Genomic DNA, 23,174 nt, shown 5'->3' with positions numbered 1-23,174 from the left:
TATAATTGATAGCGCAATTCTGTTATAGACTTACATTGAAATTTGTCAAATTTTGTATCTTTATTGAGTCAAAGTTAATAAGGATATTCAATATCTTACACTGTTACTAGGCTTTTTGTAGAATTTCACCGATGTTATTAATTTGTTAATATGATCTAACATTTGTTTAATTAGATTAAGATAAAGTAAATTTCTTCAATTATAAGAAATAATCACAGTCAAAGATATCTTAATCAGTTTTCGTTAAGATAGGACGTTTCGTTATCGATATGAAGGAGTCACTGAATTTTTATCGACAGTTATCTTTACAGCCAAGGAAATATCTCTTCAAAGTTATTCTCGCAATTGCAACTGTATTCGTAGTCTTATAGTGTCTTTTTATTATTGACATTTACAAGAATATCTGACCGTAAACAGGCGGTGCTTTGAGCAACGAATTAGATTTTTCTCGCAACTGAGCCGGATAGTTTCAGCGTCGTGTTTCAGTATCGAGTCACACTCTCGATGCGCGCCAAAGAAGAAGATTTCCATTTGCGCGTCCGTTTGCGTTTGTCGCAACTACTCAGGTTGTCAGGATAAGTCAACATTTGCCTAGCCATTCTGTCACAAATCAAAGCACCGTGACAGTTTGTACAAGTTCTTGATGATGTTCTTTGAACTGTCTTGGTTTTACAGCATCGAGGGTAGTCATTAGTACTCGAAAGTTCTCATGCAACCTGTTCAGTTCCCGACGGACGGCATGCACATAGTAAATGTTATTTACAATTGTAACCTACATCTAATAATTACAACCTAGCGATGAAATAAAAGGATCACTCAGGACTGATGTAAAATCTTCATTATGACGGCACCCACTAAAAATGTGGTTTTCGTGCCCTCTACATCGCAGAATTCTGCGAAGTCATTAAAACTTCGTGTTCCTTAGCTCTCTGTCGAAGTGCTGCAATACTCGAGGTTCTTATTTTCTCAAAATAGTCCAAATTGCTTGAGCTTTGGTCTTCACTGTAGCCTTCGTGGCCACATCCCCTAAACCGTCCAGTGCACTGCTCTGGAACTTCCTCTTTGACCCGTAGCATTATTCCTTTGCGTTCTTGCTCAGATATGTCTTCATCTCGTGCAGCAACACGACTCTCGAAATGTAGGCTACTGCTCTCTTTACTCTTAATCTCAGTGTGGCCGCTAGTTTCCTCTTCTGCTCCGGTTTTCACCTCTACTGTTTTCTCTCTCCCAGTCACGTTTGTTTCGTCGTTATTTTCCGAATCTTTCTCCCCATCCTCTCCATCTTTGGCTTTTTCACGCTTTCGCCATTTCGCGCGTCGGTTCTGGAACCAAACCTGGAACGTACACATACAGTCAATCAACTTTAACTGCAACATGTGGTTTTGCTTTTTAAGAAAACTTTATTTGAGAGGTAGTTCTTTTAAAAAGCGGCACTTGGAGATCATCTCTACCGACCGACTCTACCTTTTTTGTGTATTTAAATTCGTTATTTGGTTGGAGATTTTAGCCATTTTTTGCCAAACTAAAAAAAGGCCTTGTCTAAGTCCTTCTTAACGAGTTTTCTTTCGCTTTCTTGGAGTCAAAAAATAATTGGTTACAGTCTATTCCTTGTTTGGGAGCAAATACACATATGCATTGACATGCGACAAAATTTGTCGGCCTGTTTTAACATTTTGTTGTTTAAATCCATCCAGAAAAAAAACTGATTTCACAAGCTGAGAATTTGAAACACCTTGTCAGTCTGGGTGGTTCTGGAATAATTTTATGAAGAGAGGAACACATTGTGGGTGAGAGAGTAACATTTGGTATTTTGTATCGGTTCATTTGATTAAAAATTTTCAATTAAAAGGGAAATAGGAAAAATGAATTAAACTCGCTTGGTAGGCTTTTGAAGTTGAAAACAGCAAGAGCCAACACAATGCTGAAAGCATGGATTAGGTGTTTGCCTCAAACAATAAACGTTGATTACAGGCAAGAATGGACTTCTCTCAAAAGAAAAATCATTACCTTTTTTTCTAAAGGTGTTGATCGTGTCACATCCAATTGAACAGTGACAACTGTTGTAATCTCAACCGCGCGCGCGGACAGTTTCGAGTTTTTCGAACTTTTAAAATAATTATACGATGATGTTACATGCTTCGAGATTTTTCGTTGTCAATGATCAGATATAAAAAAAATTCCTGTTGCATTCTGAATTTCCCATTGGAGCATTTCAGCCAATTGTGAATTTTAAATTCACCCAACTTCAGCTAATCGCACTGAACTATCTTAAATGTCTTCTGACGTGTGTGTATATTTCCAAATGGAAGATTCTGCATTGCTTTTTATTGTAGGCTATGGCTTCATGTTTAAGTTTCATACTAAAATTCACACTTCTTGTATTCTGAGAAAAAACACAATGTCAGACTGAGTAGCCATAAGCAAAGTCCACATTTTTCAAGGGCCCTCAATGCTGAAATAGAGACCGAATCCTATGCGATTAATTCACAGCTTGTTATTGTATACTGGTCACTACCAAATTACTGTTTCCTCTTAACTGATACTTCGTGTACATTTATTCTAGCGTTACATGCGTTTGGCACAAAGAAAATGCGCTAAAATGAGCATTTTCGGCTATGTTGAACAGTCCAGCCGAAAGGGTGAAGAAAGAAACCCACACTCACGGTAAATTGTATCTTTAGCACACGGCAACATCATGTAGAGTCCGCTTTTTTAAGGCTAAAACCGATGTGAAACATCGCGCTTTTTTTTCTTTTTGGTGAAAATTTCCCGCTTTCTGTCTTATTTGAACATGTTTAAGAATAATTTTCTGCAGTCATTTGAGATAGCAAGTGTTGTAATTCACACAATTAAGGCCATTTGAGTGTAGTAAGAACTTCTTACCATTAACAATACCTCCTACTGACTTCCTTCAACGGCAAAGAAAAGGTACTTTACCTGAACTCTAGCTTCCGTCAAGTCAAGTCGGAGAGCAAGAGCTTCGCGCATAAACACATCGGGGTAATGAGTGGTTTCGAATGCCCTCTCTAGCTGTTCCAGCTGCCATGGACTAAAATTTGTCCGAACTCGCATTCTTCGAGGTTTATGAGGTCTCAAATGATCCAAAAACCTCTGGCCTATTGGAAAATAAGAGTTTGCTTTAATAATGGTTTTATTTCTTAAAAAAGTACCCGTCAGTTTTGATATCCGACGATAAGGTTGTTAGATAGATCAAGGAGAGAGGGTGTTCTGTAATCTTTCATCAGTCAGAAATATCTTGACTTATCAATTGCTTCCACTCTTTCTTTTTTTTGTTTGTTGTTGTTGTTGTGTTTTTTTTTTTTTTTTTCAGGAAAATGACATAGGAGAAGAAAGTTAGCTTTATCATAGTGAAAAATACATTCTATCGTCAAAAGAAATGAGAGACAGTGATTATTTAAGACTAAATTAACACCCGAAATTCTCCTTGTCATGGAAACTCCTATTCAATGGACGTCATAATATGGATATTCTATCCATTCGTTCTCGAAATCCGCTCGGAAAAATAGTTTAGGGCGGTGGAAAAAGTAAGGAAAATCATGAACTCGGCTTCTTTCTTGTGGCATTTAAATCTTGTTTCTTTTCTGATACTGAATTTTTTATTATACTACCTGAGGAATATTTCTGCTGAATTTTCGTTACCATGAAGCGACAACGACCGGAAAGAAAATCTCTGCGATGATAACCGCAAATCTATCTTATCGAGTGAAAAAAGTCTGAAGAAAAAGTAACAGTAATTGCTAACGCCATTTTTTGAGTCTTTATAAATACGTTATCAGCCCTAAAAATGTCAAAAGAAATTATTTCATGAGATTTCCAGCGTAAGAACTAATTGCTTAATGATACAGTTAACTTCCATTAACGGATGACTTTGATAGCAAAATACCCTGATGGAGACTATAAAGACAGTTTAACTGAAGCAAACGAGATCATCGTGCAATTAAAGTGTTTTAATGCTCTTACCTTGAAATGCAGCGAGTTGAATTTGAGGATCCACGTACGAAGTTGTGTGGTAAACGCAGGGAACTTCGTATGGACGGCCAGTGAACGAATGATAGGGAAGATAGCTTGGCACACTGCAGCAAGAGTCGGGGAAAGGCAAGCCGCTGTTGCTTGAAATAGACTGCCCACGGGGAGACACCATCGCGTACAGCGGCGACTGAAAATATGTGTGGTGCCCTTGAAAGTTAGTTTCCATTATTTATAAAATGACAAGCTAGCGAGAATGACAAAGGCTAAAACGGACGACAAGAGAGTTGCTGGCCTTAAGAGGAACGTGGTCAAATGGCCGAGTCCAAATGTAAAACTGGGGTGATATTTAAAGGATGCCTATTATTTTTGGCTAATGGAATTATACAATGAATTCTGAAGTGTATTCTTTGCTCATTTTGAAGTTTGCAAATCAAATAACTATTCAATCAACTGGTTATAATATAATACAAAGGCCTTTACGAATGGCTACATTTTGCTCTCTGGCTCGCGATTGGTCGGCTTTGATGACGCGTCACCGAAGTTTCAATCGCACGTTAAAGCCACCGGATTGGGAAATCCGTTTGCGTAATTAACAATGCGAACATTTAATTACCCTTAGTACGCAACGTTGAAATGGCCAAAGAGCTGAATTTTCGCAAGATTTCCACCCGTGAGGCTAGGTTAACGCTAACACGTTAGCACGAGAAAACTGTCATAGGTTCAATGCGGACTCGAATCGCTTGCCTTTTTAGGATAAATACTTGATGTTGCTATTTGAACTTTGGGAGGTCGTAAAATTTCACCTGCCCCGAGTGTGCACAGCTGGTATCAAGCTCAGAGCTAATAGGATCACAGGCGATAGTTTAATGAATTATTCCCCGTGTAATAAGGAGGCGGTAAATTAGTGGCCCAAAAAGATCGTGGGAATGTTCAGTCCACACTATCGACGAATAGGATATTTTTCATCGCCTAAGCAAACCTAACGTAGCTAAATCGCACGCGTTTGGAGAGGACGCCCTGAAAAAGAACAAAGATGAATAAAATAACGCAAATTGGAGTATACTAAATGGACATTTTGCGCTCGATATCGGCTTGTTGTCTAAATTGTCATTCTGAGTCAAGTACGTTTGCCTTGTCCAAAGGAGGGAAGAACAACACGAGTAATGATTAATTAATTTACAGGCTTTCATTGGAGTAACTAACTGCGTCGAGGAATAATCATAATAAATTTATTTCTGGGTGATGATCACGTACTCCTGCGCTTCAAAACGGAGCAAATCAAAGTAGATGCCGAGTAATTAGAACTTTAATATTTGGAAAATACTTAACACTCCCCGTTGCGTCAAAGTATCGCTTTGTCAGCGTTTCTGTCCAGCGTTCATTGAGACCTTATTGTACTCAGCGAGCGTAAATTTAAGGCCGCTCTGTTTGGATTCGGTATACCCAGTGCCTTGATTTTAATTAAACTACCCAGAAAAACATCTTCAGGAACTGTCATGTAGACGACATTTTTTTTATGTTTTGGCACTCTTTAATCTAAGCCTGCTGGTTTATTGTAATCCTTATCGCAGACGAAAACCAAAGAATATTCGAGTTACGGCACTCAGTGAACAATGTTTAAAGTGATAGCAGGCTCTTACACAACGTAAGAACATTTCTCTGTTTGGATCTGAATATTTTGAAAAACGTTCGATTTGAGTTAAAATATATGAATTGATTACTGATTTCTTCGACTGATTAACAACATTGTAAGACGTGAGATGGAAATAAATGCCCATTTTGTGAAAACGTATGTGGATCGGCGCTCTCATTTCGTGAAAAAACCCATATAGTACCCACGTCGGAAGACAAAGAAATGAAGTTAAAAACACAAGTCACATAAGGATCGAATTTAACCGGTCTATTCAAACAAAACTATATCCCTTGAAACGAGCTTTTGAATAATTAAAATATTTTCTTGAGGAAAATTAAAGCAAAAATTAATTGTTGAGACACGTTCGTGTCAGCTGAACAATCTGATATTAGAGTGATAGGTAATTCTAAAGCCATTGTCTCAGATCTGGGATCACGTGATCGCAAGGGTAAAACTTTTTTTGCATAGCCATCAAATTATTGGAAAGGACATTTTTGCAAAAATATGTTGGTGGTAACGAGGATAGAAATTTATGAAAAAAAAAGACAACGACATCTGTGCAATGACTACTTTTGTTGGTCTCTTGTCGGTAGTAGAAGACGTAGATGTTATTTTCTTCTACTTTCTTTGGTTTCACCATTCCAGCTTGAGTAAACAAATACATGTCCTCTAATTAAGATTAAATTTCTTGGTTTGCATCGTTAACAGAAATCTCATATCCCCAGTCTCAGTCTTTGTCTGTTTGGCCAGAAACATCTGCCTTCACTGCAAATCGGATACCAAAGTTCTCGATCGTCAGGTCAAGTTACTGCTTTTGCACAAAACTACATCACAGAAACGTAATGGCTGAAAGAAAACTGTTTTCTTCGTTTTATCTAAGCCATTATTATGACTTAACACCAGTGGGCAGTAAGTTTTAGCAAGTTTAATGCTTTTTGGAAAGCGTGGAGTACCGACCTACAGAGACCAAATGAGATACCCTTTCATAGTTTTATTCACTTTGATTCGTTTACTCACTTCAAGTGAAAACGTCAACTTTTTGTCCTTAACACAAAAGAAAACCAAAGCCATTGCCGCGGCAAAGCCAATCCTGACAATATTTTGCCATTATTTTCACAGTTTATTTTGCAATTATTGGGTTTTGTTACTGATCAGCTTGTAAAAAACCGCGTGGAAGTTCTAGACCAAACAATGTTTTCCTGATTTAAAAAATGCGACGATCCCTGATGAATTCCCAAATACGTTTTGTCGCCTCAGTGTCTGAATCACGAACATTTTTGCTCATTTCCAAGGAACAATTACTACTTTAGTTTCAAAAAGGTTGTCAGACAAACTGTTTTCCATTACGAATGATTCAATACGAAGTTGCGCTCCAAGACAACCAAATCGGTATCTCGAAACAAAGACGTAGGACCTAATATTTCACAAAACTTATGTTCTCGTATTTTGTTTTGCCATCGCAATTGAAAGACATCTCGTGTTACCACCTTCACACGCAAAACCACGACTTCCTCGTAGTGTAGTTTCCTTCATGATTACAGATGGATCATGAACACGACAGCTACAATAGCTCACCTACTCCGAAGCAACAAATCCTTTGCTCCGTTATTTCGATGTATCTCTTCTTTTCTTAATTATACTTTCTTCTTCATAACTATCTTTTTACAACTGCTTAGTGGTGCCAAGCATCTCTTAGTTACAGAATAAAAGCGTTGTTTAATGATCTTAATTACAAATCTTCGCAGCCCGCTATCATTTGTAATTTTGGGGTAAATAAAAGGCAATAAGCTGCAGCAGCAGGTATAAAAACAACCTTTTAATCTCTTATAGTGTTTTTTAAGTCCAAACAATTGAATTTTGAATTTTTGTGATTTGCATTGGGTCTCTCTTGCAAACCATAGTTCTTTCTGATGGAACATTCTATATGCTCGCTTCTTTCCTTCTTTACACCAGTTTCATCATGGAAATAGAGCAAGGCAAACAGACCTCGAAAACAAAGTTTAATTGTCCGTGTGCTCTTTGACTAAACACTGATCCACGTGTTTGTTTTTTTTTCCAATGGGCCATTTGAACGCATCTAGGGCCTATTTCTGCGAAAATACCACAAACTTCTTGTGTCTTAAAACCATATGTTATATTTTTGAAAGGCAGAATTTTTTAGCTAGGCAAACTTGTTGCTAGACTTCATTCTTAGAACTGTCTATGGTACTGTAGCATTAGAAATGGGCTCAAAACGTATTGGGATTTTGTTAAGCAGAACTTAAAGTGAAAAGGCGTAACACAATGTTGAAAATCACTTCGTATCTATTTTATTTCCAACCCCTTTATCCGTTCTAATGGGGTCGAGATGCGCTTATTCATTTTGCTGCCGTTCGTTCAATAAGCTCAGTAGTGCGTTGACCATGAGATTGAAACAAGGACGTAAACTGTCCAGCACTAAAAGCTAAATAAGACGAGATACATGCTGCCCAGAAATTGTTTCTTTTTGCAATCGCAATTTTTATCAGTTAACCAGTTGTTATATAAATCATTATGAGTTTAATTGCGAGCAAGAATAATTCGAATTTTACCTACTATTGTCATTGCGTGTTTTGTGGATGAGTTACCTTCCCCGCACATTAAGAAAGTTTGGCGGTCATTCTTGAGAGCCTGTTTAAAGGAACTTAAACAGAGATTTGATTCGCCAACTGAACGCCCGACATTCGGAAGTTCGAGGTTTCGGCTGACGCAGTTTTAAAACGAACCAGCATCAGAAAATTGTACATGAAGTGTACAAGTTGACTGGGGTCTGTATCATCGATGTATCTACAGTACGTATAGTAGATTTTTGTGCGATGACTTTAAAACTCAGTTAATTTCGATTGTCCTGAAAGGGCTCATAAAACAGCTTTTAGATAAAAACAAAGAAAAACTGCTTTTTTAATTGCATGTAGTTTAAAATAGTTTGTCCCTCTGTTTTGACGTGTCATGTATTTAAGCCATGTGTTAAAATAGCCCTTTTATGGTTTCATGATACGTTTATTTCTTAACACCTGCTTTTGTCAGAATGCACTGGAAGTCAAAAGTCTCAACGAAATATTTTAAGCTCTATTCTACGGTGGAGCCACGATAATAAAAAAGCCGATTAGCAGCAAAATTGTTAGAAAGATGATGTGCGATGCGGAAAATTTGTTGGGCGCTTGGTTGAACCCGGCCTGCGAAATTTACCGATGACGTAAATGAAGGAAAATAACCTGGTTGTTAAAGAATATTCAGAGAAACAATGAAAGGCTTGTTATGTTTGCATGTCGAGATGTACCCACAAATGCGAATGTTTTAGTATCAGAGACGGCCTTGCATTGTGTTTTACTTGTGGTACATTGTGGTTGATAGATTCTGCTTGCAAGCAACTTTGAAAAGTTCGATTAATCGTCACCAGCGTGAACAATTAGTTTAACAGTGGATTATGCTGCTCTGGGTGCAAATTTTTCACATGGTCTTCTTCTCCTAGGCTGCAAAGCAACACCAAGACACGTGCAAAAACGATTTCTATCCCATTTTCTGATCGGGTCGATATTGACAACAAGCATTTTTTAACGGATTCGATTTTGATTTTTTTTTTTTTTAAAGTTAAAGAAAGTTAACTAAGAAAGCTTCAATTTTTGTTCATCTTGGTCACGTTTTCAACACTACAAAAAACAATTTTCACTGCATGGCATATACCTGTTCTTTTTTTCTCTATTTGTCATTTTTTTCTACAGGTTCGTTTTATTTTAAAGCATTAACTTGCAATATTGTTTTTACCTTTACAATGTGTAGACATTTCCCACGGGAAGCTCAGTGAGTACTGTGGTCGCCATGTTGACTGTTGAGAATATTTGCTGGTGGCTCATTCGCCGGTATCCATTAGTAGCCTCACGTATCGTTTTTCTGTTTGATTTCTGCATGGGTTTTGTTGTACTTAATTATTTCTTAAATCTCGTAAGGTGAATGGGAACTTTCAAAACTTTACAACTAAACCTCCTATGAAGACAATTATTAAAAGTCTCTAAAATTAAAAGTCTCTAAAAAAATCAGTGACACTACATTTATGACTCTACCTAAATTATTAAACGGTCAATATCCAGGCATGTCTTTGCTTAGAGCGTGAGCGGGCGAAATTCATGCAATATGGTTAGTTCCAACAGCGTGTGGAATTTTCGATCTTGTCAGCGAACCCTCGCGAACCCTTAGCAAAGTCTGCCCCTGCGTAACTATCACATTTGTTGCTCAGATTTGAAACATCATATACAGCTGTAAAAGATTTTTAAAAAAGAGTTTAGGTCTATATTGTGTCTTGTATTTTCTAAATCATTTTGTTCAATCAGATGTTTTCACGCTGGGTGTTCGGTATTATCACCATTTATGGAAAAACTGTGGCCTGCGGCTTCCGTTTCTGCGCTTCAAACACATTGTGAGATTTCTTCCGAGACAAATCTGTATAACTAGAAACACGCCCTCTCTTTTGTTATAAGAACCTTTTTTATGAATGTGTTCGGGCAGAATTAGCCATAGAATGACATCAGGCTCTGCGTTATACGTTAGATCGTTAGATCGAAAATCGACCTAAATGTGTTCAACAGTGGGAGTGCGCGGCAATTGTCAAAGTAGTTCAAATAGCCGTATTCGTCAGCGTCGTACAATGAAAAAGAGTACGGTGACCCCCCCCCCCCCCCCCTCCCCTTTTTTATTACATTTTTATCATCTTCTTGACATGTTACAACCGTGTGAGAAGTTTCAGCGGAAATATATACAAGTTCTTTTTCTAGGGAATCACCTTAAACTCCCTGCCATACGATATACGACGGCGACGTCGACCAAAACCTCACTTCAAAATAGAACTTTGCACTCTCGAAAGTCTTTCGTTATTATTGCATCTCGTTCGCTTCGAACAATATGGGTGAAGCATTCTAATAATGGTAGTAGTAGTAGCAGTAGCAGGAGCAGTAGCAGTAGCAGTAGTAGTAGTAGGAGAAGTAGTAGTAGCAACAGCAGCAGCAGCAGCAGCAGCAGTAGTAGTAGTAGTAGTAGTAGTAGTAGTAGTAGTAGTAGTAATAGTAGTAGTAGTAGTAGTAGTAGTAGTAGTAGTAGTAGTAGTAGTAGTGGTAGTGGTAGTGGTAGTGGTAGTGGTAGTGGTAGTGGTAGTGGTAGTGGTAGTGGTAGTGGTGGTGGTGGTGGTGTTGGTGCTAGTGCTAGTGCTAGTGCTAGTGCTAGTAGAGCTTTATTAACGTCGTCGTTTTCTAAACTTCCTTGTGAAACACAGACACGCAGTTGGTCAATTTACCATATCAAACCCGTTGACAATCCTTACTTTATTAGTAATAATAATCATAATAAGTAATACTAATAGCACTGAGTGGAGTACAATTCAGGGATGATCGTGCGAGTGATTTCAAGGACACATGCAAAGCCGATTTGAAATTACGAGGACGATTACCACTTAATTGTACTACACGAAGTCGTATTACTAATTAATCGTAACTATAACAAAATGCGAGAAAATCAGAACAAAATTCGAGGATAAAAAGTCTTTGAATACCTTTTTCTGTGAAAAGGTTAAAATTATATTCAATCTGGTTTGGTTTTGCCAACAGTAGGGAAACAGCAAGAAAGACCCCATCCAAGTGCATGTGATTGACGTGCGAATGATGGTGTAGGTGTCGAATTACAGGTATCCAAATTGGAGTTGTTCAAATTGGATACCTGTAATTGAACACCCACGTGATCGCGCGCCAATTACGCGACAAATAGGCGCGCACAGAACCAATCACGTTCGAGAATTTTGTAATAGTTACGAGTATGATGATAATATAACTATAATAATAGTAACAATAATTAACTATTAGTGGTGGATATTTGCCGAGCCGCGGAGCAGAATCGTGAAACAATGTCTTAAGTGTAGTATATATACTAAAACAGTGAGATAATATAGCACAAAAAGATGATTGTAACTCATTTATTCCTGCAACGATTACAATTTTTACCACAATTGCTGGTAATCTCGCAATCTGATTGGCTAATTTGCCGTTGTCATTAAGAGTCTGCCAGCGTCAATTTGTCACGCAATGTAATAGCCAATCAGGAACGCTCGTTTTGGGAAATAAACCAATCATATTGCGAGAAAGTTATAGACAACGCTTGCTCTTTCTTTGTGTCATGGTTTTGTTCACGCTCTGGAAATAAAAACGTTCTTTGCCGTTGAATATTGTGGTAAAAAACAAATCGAAAGTGGTTCAGAGTTGTCTGTACTCTTATCGACAACGATATTCGTCATCAAATGTTGTGGACTCACGAGGCGCAGCGCAATCAAACTTCGTGTGATGTCACAGCCGTCTTTCCATACTCTCATCTAAACACAGCTATTGACCAATGAGAGTGCGCGTACTATCCTAATTATTTTATAAATACTAATAATCAATCTCTTCGTCATCATCTATAGTAATATAATTATAGAAGTTACAATATTGTATGTAATACTTATTTATATTGTTTCGTTAGCTGGCTTCGAGATTTGCGGTCGTTATCAATGTTTACGGGCTGACAACGTAAATTACTTTGAAGCCTACAATAATTAACAGAAAAGTACAAGTGTTAAAATAACTATTAAGACTAAGAAAAAGGAAAACAACATCTGAAGACAATGGCAGAATAAAACTATCTAAACTGAACTACGGTTATCAGATTTTCCACCATTTTCATTGGCTCGCCGGACACAGGCTATCAGTTCATATACCTGATGTACCTAATATGGTCAAGGAACGCGTCACCAACAAAGCGAGCTAAAAACGTTTTTGCAGCTCTGAGAAAAAATGGCCGATAAGAGACATTCTAGACCGGAATTGACCGAGGCACAAATCGCTGCTTTAATCGACAATACATCGAAGAGTTTTTCTGACTGCACCAAGCTAAATTCGAATTCAGAAAGAAAATCCGGTGGTGATACCGTTCAGGTTATAAGTAATGCGTGATTGATGTTTTTTGACCATGTTTCAGCTGTAGTGTTTTTAATTTTTTTTAATGTTTTTGATTTAATATTTTCCGCGCTTTTCCGCTTGTTTTGTGGATTTTGTAATTAATTTGTTTTCGGCAGGTTAAACAAATGCAATAAAAAACAACGATAACAACAAGAATTTCTATCTTTGAAAGTTGCCACAGAACAACTTGCGGCCTTTTTCGTTCTTGTTGAGTGCCTTTCAAATACAATTTTGAGCATTAGTTTTGTGTTGAACATGCTTGTTGTGCTTCGTTTTCGTTGCCGCCAGCTCTAGTTGGCTTCCCTGCGTGCTAAAAAGAAAAATTTGGCTGGTCCTCCCTGGGTTCTTCCATTTACTTCTTTCACTGCCAACTACTAGGGAACTAGCAAAACTCAGCGAAAACGCTGGATCTAAAATGAAGCTGCACACGTCATGTTATATACGCACGGCCGTGCGTTTATTTAACAAATAGATCCCATGTTGCCGTTCGTCTGTTCAGTAATATATCACAGATGACGTCAAAATGTTGTAAGAACATCAGTTATATCTGTTGTATTTAACAATTATTCCATGAGCGCGCGTTGGATATGAGATGGTAAATTGCCAACGAGACGCGTAGCGCCGAGTTGGCTATAACCAGTCTCCTATCCAACAAGCGCGAATTAAATAATTGTTTTATTAAATTCCTTAAACTTCAAAAAGTTGGAAGTAAGAATTACGAGCAAAGGAAGCGAGAAAATCCGAGAAAAAACGAAAAAAAACTTGATGAAGATGCGGTCCGGCAGACGTAGGCTCATCACAAAAACATTTCTTGCCTATGCGTACCTCTAAACGTCGGAATTGATCCAAACTTGAGAATCTAACAAATTATATTATACAATATATAATATCATTACATATATCTATGGTTGTTAGATATTTAAGCATTATCCTGCGAAATCGCGCGGAATATCGACGAGGCCGTAGGCTGAGTTGGCTAAAATCAGGCGATATTTTAATTTAATTTAATTGTCAGGTGATATTCCAATTATACGAGCGTTCGTGAGCTGTGGTTTAATTTATAAGCATATCTTTTTCCTTACAACTGAAGTAGTTGCACCACGATTTTAAGGTGATCTTATTTCACCAGATGTTTTGTCCAGTTGCCATATCAGCCACCGGCTAATTAACATAGCGTGCGTGCTGGCACAATCTAAATTCGATAGATCGTTTTCACTGTCACGCAGCAAGAAAATAAAATCGAAACCGTTCCATGAAATAAGCCAAAAACTTGGGATGTTGTAGGAGACAAATTCGTAAATCACCTCACTGATTCTCAGGTCTGTGCGGTACATCGTTTCTGAATTATTTGTCGAAGCGTTTCACGCAACTTTATACTGAGAGTTTTGTATGGAGTCGCCATGTTGGCGTCATGGAACTGGAAACCTGAAAAAGAGATTCATTATTCAACACATTGTGACAATGTCCAAATATGGTCATAGCGCGCTCAATGTTCGTCTTGCGTACTCATCAACAGATATCCTGCGATATACGTAATTTTATTTGTCGCGATGAAAAATGGTAGTTTTTCCAGCTTTTTTTTTCAATAAACGTAGAGAATTGTGCTTTGTCATCAATGTGTTGAATAATAAAACGATTATCTTGCGGAATATCGCCTGATTTTAGCCAACTCGGCCGTGCATATATAACATGACGTGTGCAGCTTTATTTTAGATCCAAAGTTTTCGTCGATTTTTGCTAGTTCCCTTGTAGTTGACAGTGAAAGAAGCAAATGGAAGAACCCAGGGAGGACCAGCCAAATTTTTCTCCCGGCATTGACTTTTTAGCAGGCAGGGAAGCCAACTAGAGTTGGGGGTAACGAAAACTTAACGGTATCACCGGATTTTCTTTCTGAATTTAGCTTAGTGCAGTGAGAAAAACTGCAAGTTTCTGGAGTCCGCACTGTGCATGGCAATATGAACCCGGCATCATTCTCAATCCAAATCCTTTGTTTACTTGGGCATTTTGACTTCAGGTTGGTTGTCTACATTTTCATCGAGTGCTTTGACTTTCTTTGCGAATGTTTTCTTTAACTGAAGAAGCGAATCCTTCGTTTGCAACATTTTAGTAAAACCAGATGAATCATTCTCGCTCAACTTACTTGTGGCGTGATTTTAACCAGCCAATAGGACCGTTTGTTTTCCCTCACCGTGCGTTGTGAGAACTTTGTAGTCAATTTCAAATGAAACATGTTTTATCGTCCAAGTTGTTGCGCCTATGTTATAAAAAAATTGGTTCATGCTTTTAGCTGTGTATATATCGAGTTATGGATGCACTTGGGAGTTTGCTAAGCATTCGAGAAGCTGGAATCGCACTCGGCTGTCATTCCTATGCTTCTATCGTGCTTAGCAACCTCCCGCGTGCATCCATAACTCGATATACACACGCTAAGCATGAGCCAATTCTTAAATAATGAATTAAATGTAATTTTGAAGTGCGGTTTATTTGCGAAAGGGAGGAGCGATCCTTCCCTTTGGTCCATGACCCACACTTCAATTAAACATTTCTGATTTCATTCATCGAGTCCTTTCAAAGGACCACATGAGTCCAACAAATTGACCTGCTCCCAACTGCGTGACTTCATCGTTGAGGTCCCCGTCCACACTAATGCGTTTTCGAAAACATCCGTTTCCGAAAACCTCCGTCTATATATGACGGTCCACACTAAAACGATCGATGCCGATCGAAAGCGGAAGTCGACGAAAACGGAGGTTTTCGAAAACGCTATTGGAAATGGAGACTTGAGAAAACGGAGGTCTGTCGTTCTAGCGTGGATGGCGAAAATGAAGGTTTTCGAATACGCGTTTTTGTATGCCTCACTTTGCCGCACGCCAAGACGTAAACAAAGCCTGGTAACAGAAACGCATCTTTAGATCTCCGTTTTCATTCTCTAATGTGGACGGACGAATACGATGCGAAAACGCTAGTGTGAAAGCAGATCTTTTTATCCGTTTTCAGGGATCCGGAGGATTTCGAAAACGGAGGTTTTCGAAAGCGCGTTAGTGTGGAAGGAGTCTCAGTTGGTAGAGCATTGAAACCGTCATCGCAGAGGTCATGGATTCGTATCCCGTTAAAGCCACCTGGACTATAACTTCCACCTGGTTCAGGTGTCGATAAAAAGCGACAATTGCTTATTAAATTGTCCAGATAAGTGTGATGAGCAGTTCTCTCCTTAGAGACCACGATAATAGAAATAATGCTAATAATAATCAGCTTCATCATCTGTGTTTGTACTATACTACAAGATATGCCGTTAAATAACACAGATGATAACTGAGACTTAAGGAACCAATCGGGGAAGGGTTGCTGTAGCCTGGAGGCTCGACTCAGTGTTAGCGCTAACCAGCTTTAAATTCCACGAAAACATAGAGAACCAATGGTTTCTTCTACTGGACGTCGAGCAGCTCGGGTCCAGAATGCTAGAAACGCAATATCACAGGTTTTCTGAGATAACAAAATTTTATCTATTCTAATAATTCTTCACTGGGACCTTCATCTCCCCCGCTCAAGAATAATCTATAATTTCCGTTCAAAATATCTCATACATTTAAGACCAAAAGTACTATTATTAGTGTGTTGGTAAAAGCCTAAGATTCAGTCGCTTTACGATCTTCTCGTTCCAGTTAAAAGAAAGCTCGACAACAAATTTTCATTTTTATACAAGGCAAGTCCCATTAATTAAGGTCGTTTTGCGGCTGACGGCAAATCAACTAAATAGACTTGGATCGACTAATGAACTGGGCGGGAGTATGTGGATTTGTTAACGCAAAATACTGTAGCTAAACCGGTCACACTCTATCCCATAAGCGTCGAAAGTTGTAAAGAGGAAAAAATAAAATTACATGGAGAAAAGACCACATAATCCAATTACCTTGCATTATTTTATAATTTCTCCTGATCTTTGCTAACCTTATTATTTATTGCTGAAAGAAACACGAGGAATGTTTCGTTCTTTTGGAAAATTCAATTAAAGGCGAAGTGCAGAGATAAATCTATTTGGCCCAGCCTTAACGAAACCATAGATTGTTCCTTGAAAAGAGCTTTACGTTTCACCAGAGTGAAAAACATCTCAGCAAGAAGAACTTAGGGCAAGCGTTTTTTCTGCGATGAAGAGTTTAATGAAAATTGGCAAATTCATTTGGCAAAAGGTAGAATGTAAAAACTTAAAACTGATTTCACATCAGGAACGCGCATATAATTCGGTAACTGGACTGTTAATATGAAATTGTTTCTTGTGGCTATTAGTTAATTAAAAACTGAGCTTTACCTGATAGAGATTTCTCCTGTTATGGTCGAGGAAATGGTCCATGGTCACAAACAATATCAAAATAGTAGCAAGGAATTATTATCTGGGCTCCTTGCTAAATGTCGTATGAGGTTCATTCAATGATCATCTGCATAATATAGCGTCATGTTTGATCATCTGTTCCGAAGACGAACCTTTCAAAGTTGAACAAACGAGAGCTTTATGCCGGCGCCCTTTTCAGCTCTCAATTCGGATTTATTCAAGTAACATGTTACCTTAACAAAACAATATCAAGTCTTAATGACATCAATTCGAATAGTACAACCGCGAAAACACTTGAGCGTTTGGCTTGATCGAAATTTTAAAATTGCAACTATCTTTTGAACCTCGATATATTCATGTTCATATGCACGAATTTTGAAATTGGCGAAAAAACATAAAATTGTTTTGCTAATTAACAAAGGGAATTGTAATAAGCTGGAAATGCAGCTGAAAATATTGCTGGCTGCTGTTTATTTGTTTACTAATTGACTTTAAGTCTATTTTAAGTGGAGAACAAACTCAATAAATGCATGTGTAAATACTAATAACTCGTGATCATGCGAATGGATTTTATGTCAGCCTGGGTAAACATTCGATGATCTGGAAAATTAATTTGGTCGCGAGTGGAGAAGATGTCTTTTTACAACACATTAAATCGCTAGAAAAAGTATCATTGTTTCCGTTGAGCAAAAAAATTTAAAAAAGCAACTTTCCAAACAAAACTATTTTTATTTTCTTACAGACTTCCACGACAATGACTTTGTGCCATGACAGATTCCAATTACATCGTCATAAAAAGGCTATAAACCAAGAAAGGGAAGGAAGACAAGAAGTAAAATAAAATGATTGATTTTCCCGTGGAATAATTTACCAATATTTACCTGGCCTGATCACACAAAAGCAATCAGACTTCATTTTGAATTTGATGGATTTTAACCCTTCGTTCAAATAAAATCAACCAATACAATTTTCTCCGTTATTATTATTATACATCATTGGCATGTCCACAGACTTGTTTAAGTTTTAAATGTTTGAAATTTGGTAATTTTTAAATCATTGCAAACTTGTCATAAATTTTGCATGAACATCAAAAAATCTAAGTAAATGGTTGGTCGGTCATTGACTAGTGGCAACCGAGCTATTTAAAAACACTCTCAGATATTATACAGAAGCTGCATTTAACTTTTACTTCGAAAGTATGTCAGTAAAGCCAAAATTAAATTCTCAAACTCACCAACGTACGCCGCCTCATAACACATATACTCTGCTAGTGTGAAGCAAAAAAGAAAAGCAATTTCTTGATGATACGCACAATACGTTGCAAAATTATACTGTACCTTTAGTGTTCCTTTTCGGCCAAAAAAAGGCCGAAGAATTCGGTAATTAAGAACATTTTTAGAGCCCGTCCTTGCGGTGGTTTCAAAATATGAACTCGTTTTCTAGTTAATGGCGGTCTACTGAGAAGACTTCTAGTTCAATGGTTCCTAGCTTAGAATTTGTTATACTTTGCACAATTCTTAGCATTAGCGTTGTCGTAAACAACAAAAACTCACTAAAAGAAATCCTTAAAGAGGACCAATATCGGACTATAGATTCAAACACTTGCAGTGCACACAACAACAAATACTCGCGCAAGCGTAGAAACCTTGTAACAACTCTATACAGTTTCCTCTCACATGATGAGAGCATTCATTGACCAGCTCCCAGGCCATCCAACGATTCCTTCCCTACTTAAAGCGCTGTGTCATGCACGCATGAAATTGAGTGGAACATCAGAAAGTGTGCAAAAAAAAAAGGTGTAAAACAACCATGATAAGAAAAATACAGCAATGCGCGGATGCACAAAAAAGGCACTTTTGATTGATAGGGATTCGACGATAAAAATCGCCTTTTTACAAGTTTTGCGATAATTCGCCCGGATAAAGGTCGTTTTTGCTCAGTCAGAATAATTTTTGTGATGAAACGATAATTTTATCTCAAATGAATTCAATATCACCCGCATTTTCGAGTTCCAAACTCGTAATAAAGTAAGTACTCTCTCGAAACTGGAGACAACTTTTTGCACTAGATTTGTTGCAGCTATTTGGCGCTGAATTTGACGAAGTCTCGTTCACGATAGCGTGCTAACCTCTGCTTATTTCAAACCCCTTTATTCACAGAAAATCAGCAAAGACTACCTTTGTACGCAGTAACATGATCGCTCATCGATTTGAATAGCACGCGAGACAGAGTGTTATCTGAAACAGAACTTCTGTGGTCCTTGCTTAATGATTACCTATCGCGTTCTTTCTTCAGTTAAGGATAATAAGGTGGTAGTCGTGATGATATCAGGAGAGCTTCTAGTCACAGGAGCTAAATGATACGGAGGCCCACATCTGCTATGACAACTCTCTTTTCTGTACATGACAAATATATTTTCTATCCATTTCTATCCATGCCCAAACTATTTTCTTTCCGTGACAAATTTCTTTTCTGGCGTGATAACACTCTATTCTATCCATGACAAAAATCTTTTCTATTTGTCATGGATAAAAAAAAATGTCATGCAGGGCAGATGTGGGCCACCGTAAAATGAGGAGCCTTATTAATACACTTTTTTTTTGGTGACGAATTTGTCATTCACTGTAATTAACAGATACTGTTAATTAATATATGGAAGACTACATTGCGGAAGAGTTTTATTTTGCAAGCCTCGACCGAAAGGAGGATACATATCGCTTCAGAATTTAACTTAAATAGTGGGCCGCTAACTGCGGGCAAGTAAATAGTAAGTACAGAACACTTAACTTCAAAAATAAAGCAAACATAAGCAAAGTAAAATCAAATAATTCATCTTCTTGAACATAACAGCGTGAAGAGTACTTATCCTAAAACGTCTGAAACGCGTAGAAATAAAAAATAGGTTATAAAAAATAAAACGAAGAAGAAGAAGAAGCCATATACAACGACGCTGTCGTGTTTACCGAGACTCAAATCTGAAAAGGTTTCTGGCAAATAGATACATTCAAGTGATACAGATAGGTACTTTATCGACTAAGAACATTGCAGCACATATAAAATAACAATGAAAATATTAAAAGATTTTTCACTAGAATAAAAAAGCGCTGGAAATGTTTATGACTTGTACGCCAAGCTCATAATAAATATTAATCGCTGGAGAAAAGGAGACCGTCACTTTCGGCCACCGTGGTAAAAAGTCATACAGAATTCGGTTGAAGTTAGTTCACCTGTTGACCAGGGCATTAAGAAAAACTACAGAGAAGGCCGAATAATATTCGCAGTTCAAAGACTCTGGACAGTTACATAGACGGGTGAAATTTTAACTGTATCATGCATGTAGAAAGATAAAGCAAAGATGCCACTTCACTCAGAGATGAGCATAGGGCGTTCTCTCAATAAGAAACATGTGCGTGTTATTTAGCAGCTCTCGTGAAGTACAATGTGATTAGCTTGCTACCCAAAGGGAAACAGTAGACAAAACAACTGAAGCAATGAATATCTCTTAGAAATAAAATAAGTTACTCGTATACAAAAACAGAGCTTGTTAAGATGGCTCCTTCATGACATCAATTATAGATATCAGATATGGTGTAAAATTTAAGTAAGGTGATTACCGAAATTCACTATTGCCTCCTCTTTGTCTACGTGACTCAGAGTGCAAAAGCAACTTCAATTTGAGTCTTTCAGAAGAAACTTTCCTTTGTTGAACTGAGAGAATTACAATTAATATTAAACATAGTGAAATTTTTACATGTCTTCTTAGATTTCTGTGCTTAACAGCTGAGCTTATACTACCAGGTTGGTTCCACTTAAAATGTGGCCATACAAGGAATCACTTGTGCTTTAGCTCTACTCAACCATCCACGCCCCTTTAGGTAGCTCCTAAATATTAATTGATGTTTGAGCTTTTTAAATATAGCCGTCACATATTACATTAAAAGGTGGTCAGTTGAATTAAATGAAAAATGTCCAAGCAGAGACAAAAAGCAAAGCGAGTAGCGTGGAGTGAAGAAAAAAATTAACCATAGGCCTGTCAGGCTAAACTTTGGTGAAAAGTCGAACGTCCTTTTCATTCGCAGGATGATCACTATGGCGTTCAAACTGTTCAATGTCATTTCGGCAAACTTGTTTATTGTAGCTGTCATATTTTAAGCTCTAGAATGCTATTTCAAACGGAAAGAAAAGTTACTTAAGCCTGTAAAAATGGAGTAGCATGACTGTTTAAATTAAATAGAACCATTTGCCTGGTATGTACACAAGCAAATGCAGAGGAAACGATGTTTGACTTCGTCTTGACAGAAAGGATAACGGCTTCGACCACGCAGTGGGTTAAAATATTCTTGTTGTCTTGCAATAACCTTAAAACACGAGTTGCACCAAAAGGAAATATGTTCGCAATGAGAAAATCGCATCTTGGGATCCCAAAGGTTCTAAGAGCTTTCGAGAAACCTACAGAACAGCCTTGCATGCTGCTAATGATGGCTTGAATGTCAGTGTAGACGTAAATCGTTTAGTGAATTTTTTCGTCCAGTTTCTACGATTTAAATTTTTTTTGTGATTACATTATAGAGCGCATTACTTTCTCGTGTAATGTTGAGGAAACTGAAACTGGGTCACGCTTTCTAATTCTGGCTTTCAAAACTGGCAGGAATTGCCTTAGATAGTCCAGAAATCTACCACGATTTGCAAATAGATCAACTGCTTTCCACCCGCCGGTTGAGGCTTTTAGTTTAAGCTACGTTATGCTTTGTTCGACTTTTCTTCTTTCAGATTACTAAATATGTCAACAAGATCATTAAAAGTTATGCCGGTGCACTTTCACTTTAAAAAGGATACTTCACTCGGACGAAATGGATCGGAGTGAATTTTTTTCTGGGTAATTCTCTTACTTTGAACGAATAGTAGTCTCTCACAAGAAAGAGAGAAATGCATGACATCACTTCTGATCACTTGCACTCCTAAGTCATTGGAATTTTTGCTCTTTCAGAGTAAGATTTCTACGCTACTGTTTTCATAGAGCTGGAACTGTATGTTCGATCTTTTTCCTCGTTTAATCTTTTCCTTCGAAGCGTAGAAATTATACATGAAGAAGTCTTTGTCCTTAATTAACCCGACTCTTCTATTTACAAGTGGAATAACTTGAAAGGAGCAATTGAAATCGCTTGGTGTATTTATTTTTATAGCTATTAACACGAACTCAATTCTCAGTTAATGCAGTAAAATCGCCGATATTTGACTAAGTCTTGCAGTGAAAGTGGTTGTTTAGACAACGAGAAACGTGAATAAAAGTTTTGATATTACTTGTTTACATTGAAGCTCCTCAGTGGAGACAAAGGAAAAACAAGAGACAAACCACTTGATAGTTTTACAATGTTCTTTAATTAAGATTTTAAATATTTGAAAAAAACTCTATGGTTTTTTTGTAGCAAAAACATAGGCTTTTACGGGAAGGAAATGTATAATACAGAACTGATAAATTTATGTTGTTTCAGCTGAGTTTATAAATGCATATCATCAGTTTTATACACCAACGATGCATGCGTGGCACTTCGGTAAAAAACCAAAGTTTATCTCTGATTATGGTGGTTGCAAATGTGAGCGTGACACGGAAAACTGAAAAAAACTCTCCCAGAGTCTTACAAACCCGGCTACACGTCCTCAAGGTCTGAACAAAATGTCACAATAAGGTCGCCTCTACAATTGCCTTTTATTCATTATTGCATTTCCTTGGAAAATGAACTTTCTAACTGCGAAAAACACAAAGACGTTCTTCTTTTCAGAGGATACTTTCTAAACTTCTTTTGGATTTCTCTTATAGAAAACGTTTCACTTTCACACCCAAGAAATAGCATGCAAAGCAACGTTTCCCCAACTCGAAACCTCAACATCTCCCCCCCCCCCCCCCATCCTTTCCGGGCAAAGCCCGTGCATTTGAACTTTTGAAGATTGGATCTTTCAAATTCCTGCCCCCTCGGGCCAACGTGGTGTTCAAATGCCCTACCCTATCGTCGGATTTGCCTGTCATACCCTACTAAAGAACAATCGTCGTCGGCTCCTGCCGTCTTTATTAAAGACCTTTTGAAGACCTTCTTTGTAAACCAATTGCTCACAAATGCTACATCTCTTCCTTTAAACTCTTCCATCTCGTCCAAACACGTGTTTTATAGATGTTAGCGAAGGCAAAGGTCAAATTCCCCACTCCCCGGGCTCAGAAGATAGTCAAATGCCCGGG

At 37.8% G+C, this 23,174-nt stretch overlaps 1 protein-coding gene across 8 annotated transcripts; it reads right to left on the bottom strand.

Annotated features, from left to right (window-relative positions):
* LOC137972016 (homeobox protein unc-4 homolog) lies at positions 1–22,191 on the bottom strand. 8 transcript variants are annotated; one of them, XM_068818813.1, is made up of 4 exons: positions 21,832–22,191; positions 3,982–4,177; positions 2,938–3,116; positions 1–1,334 (listed from the first exon to the last, which is right to left on the bottom strand). In XM_068818813.1, the coding sequence occupies exons 1-4, from the start codon at positions 21,877–21,879 to the stop codon at positions 879–881; spliced, it is 879 nt and encodes a 292-aa protein (XP_068674914.1). In that variant the 5' UTR covers positions 21,880–22,191; the 3' UTR covers positions 1–878. The 8 variants fall into 8 exon arrangements, with proteins under 8 accessions (XP_068674914.1, XP_068674918.1, XP_068674917.1 ...); XM_068818817.1 differs by lacking the exon at positions 21,832–22,191 and adding an exon at positions 19,120–19,300; XM_068818816.1 differs by lacking the exon at positions 21,832–22,191 and adding an exon at positions 13,920–14,055.
* Between the last annotated feature and the right edge of the window lie 983 nt (positions 22,192–23,174).

The sequence above is a fragment of the Montipora foliosa genome, chromosome 9, assembly GCF_036669935.1.
Source record: "Montipora foliosa isolate CH-2021 chromosome 9, ASM3666993v2, whole genome shotgun sequence".
NCBI lineage: Eukaryota > Metazoa > Cnidaria > Anthozoa > Scleractinia > Acroporidae > Montipora > Montipora foliosa.
This window is presented reverse-complemented; position numbering and strand designations above follow the sequence as displayed.

Excerpts from the sequence above, each read along its gene's own strand:
- LOC137972016 (XM_068818813.1), bottom strand. The coding sequence starts at position 21,879 with ATGTCATGCATTTCTCTCTTTCTTGTGAGAGACTACTATTCGTTCAAA. Across the intron at positions 3,117-3,981 it reads TCAACTCGCTGCATTTCAAG|GCCAGAGGTTTTTGGATCAT; the intron begins GTAAGAGCATTA and ends ATTTTCCAATAG. Across the intron at positions 1,335-2,937 it reads TGACGGAAGCTAGAGTTCAG|GTTTGGTTCCAGAACCGACG; the intron begins GTAAAGTACCTT and ends TGTACGTTCCAG.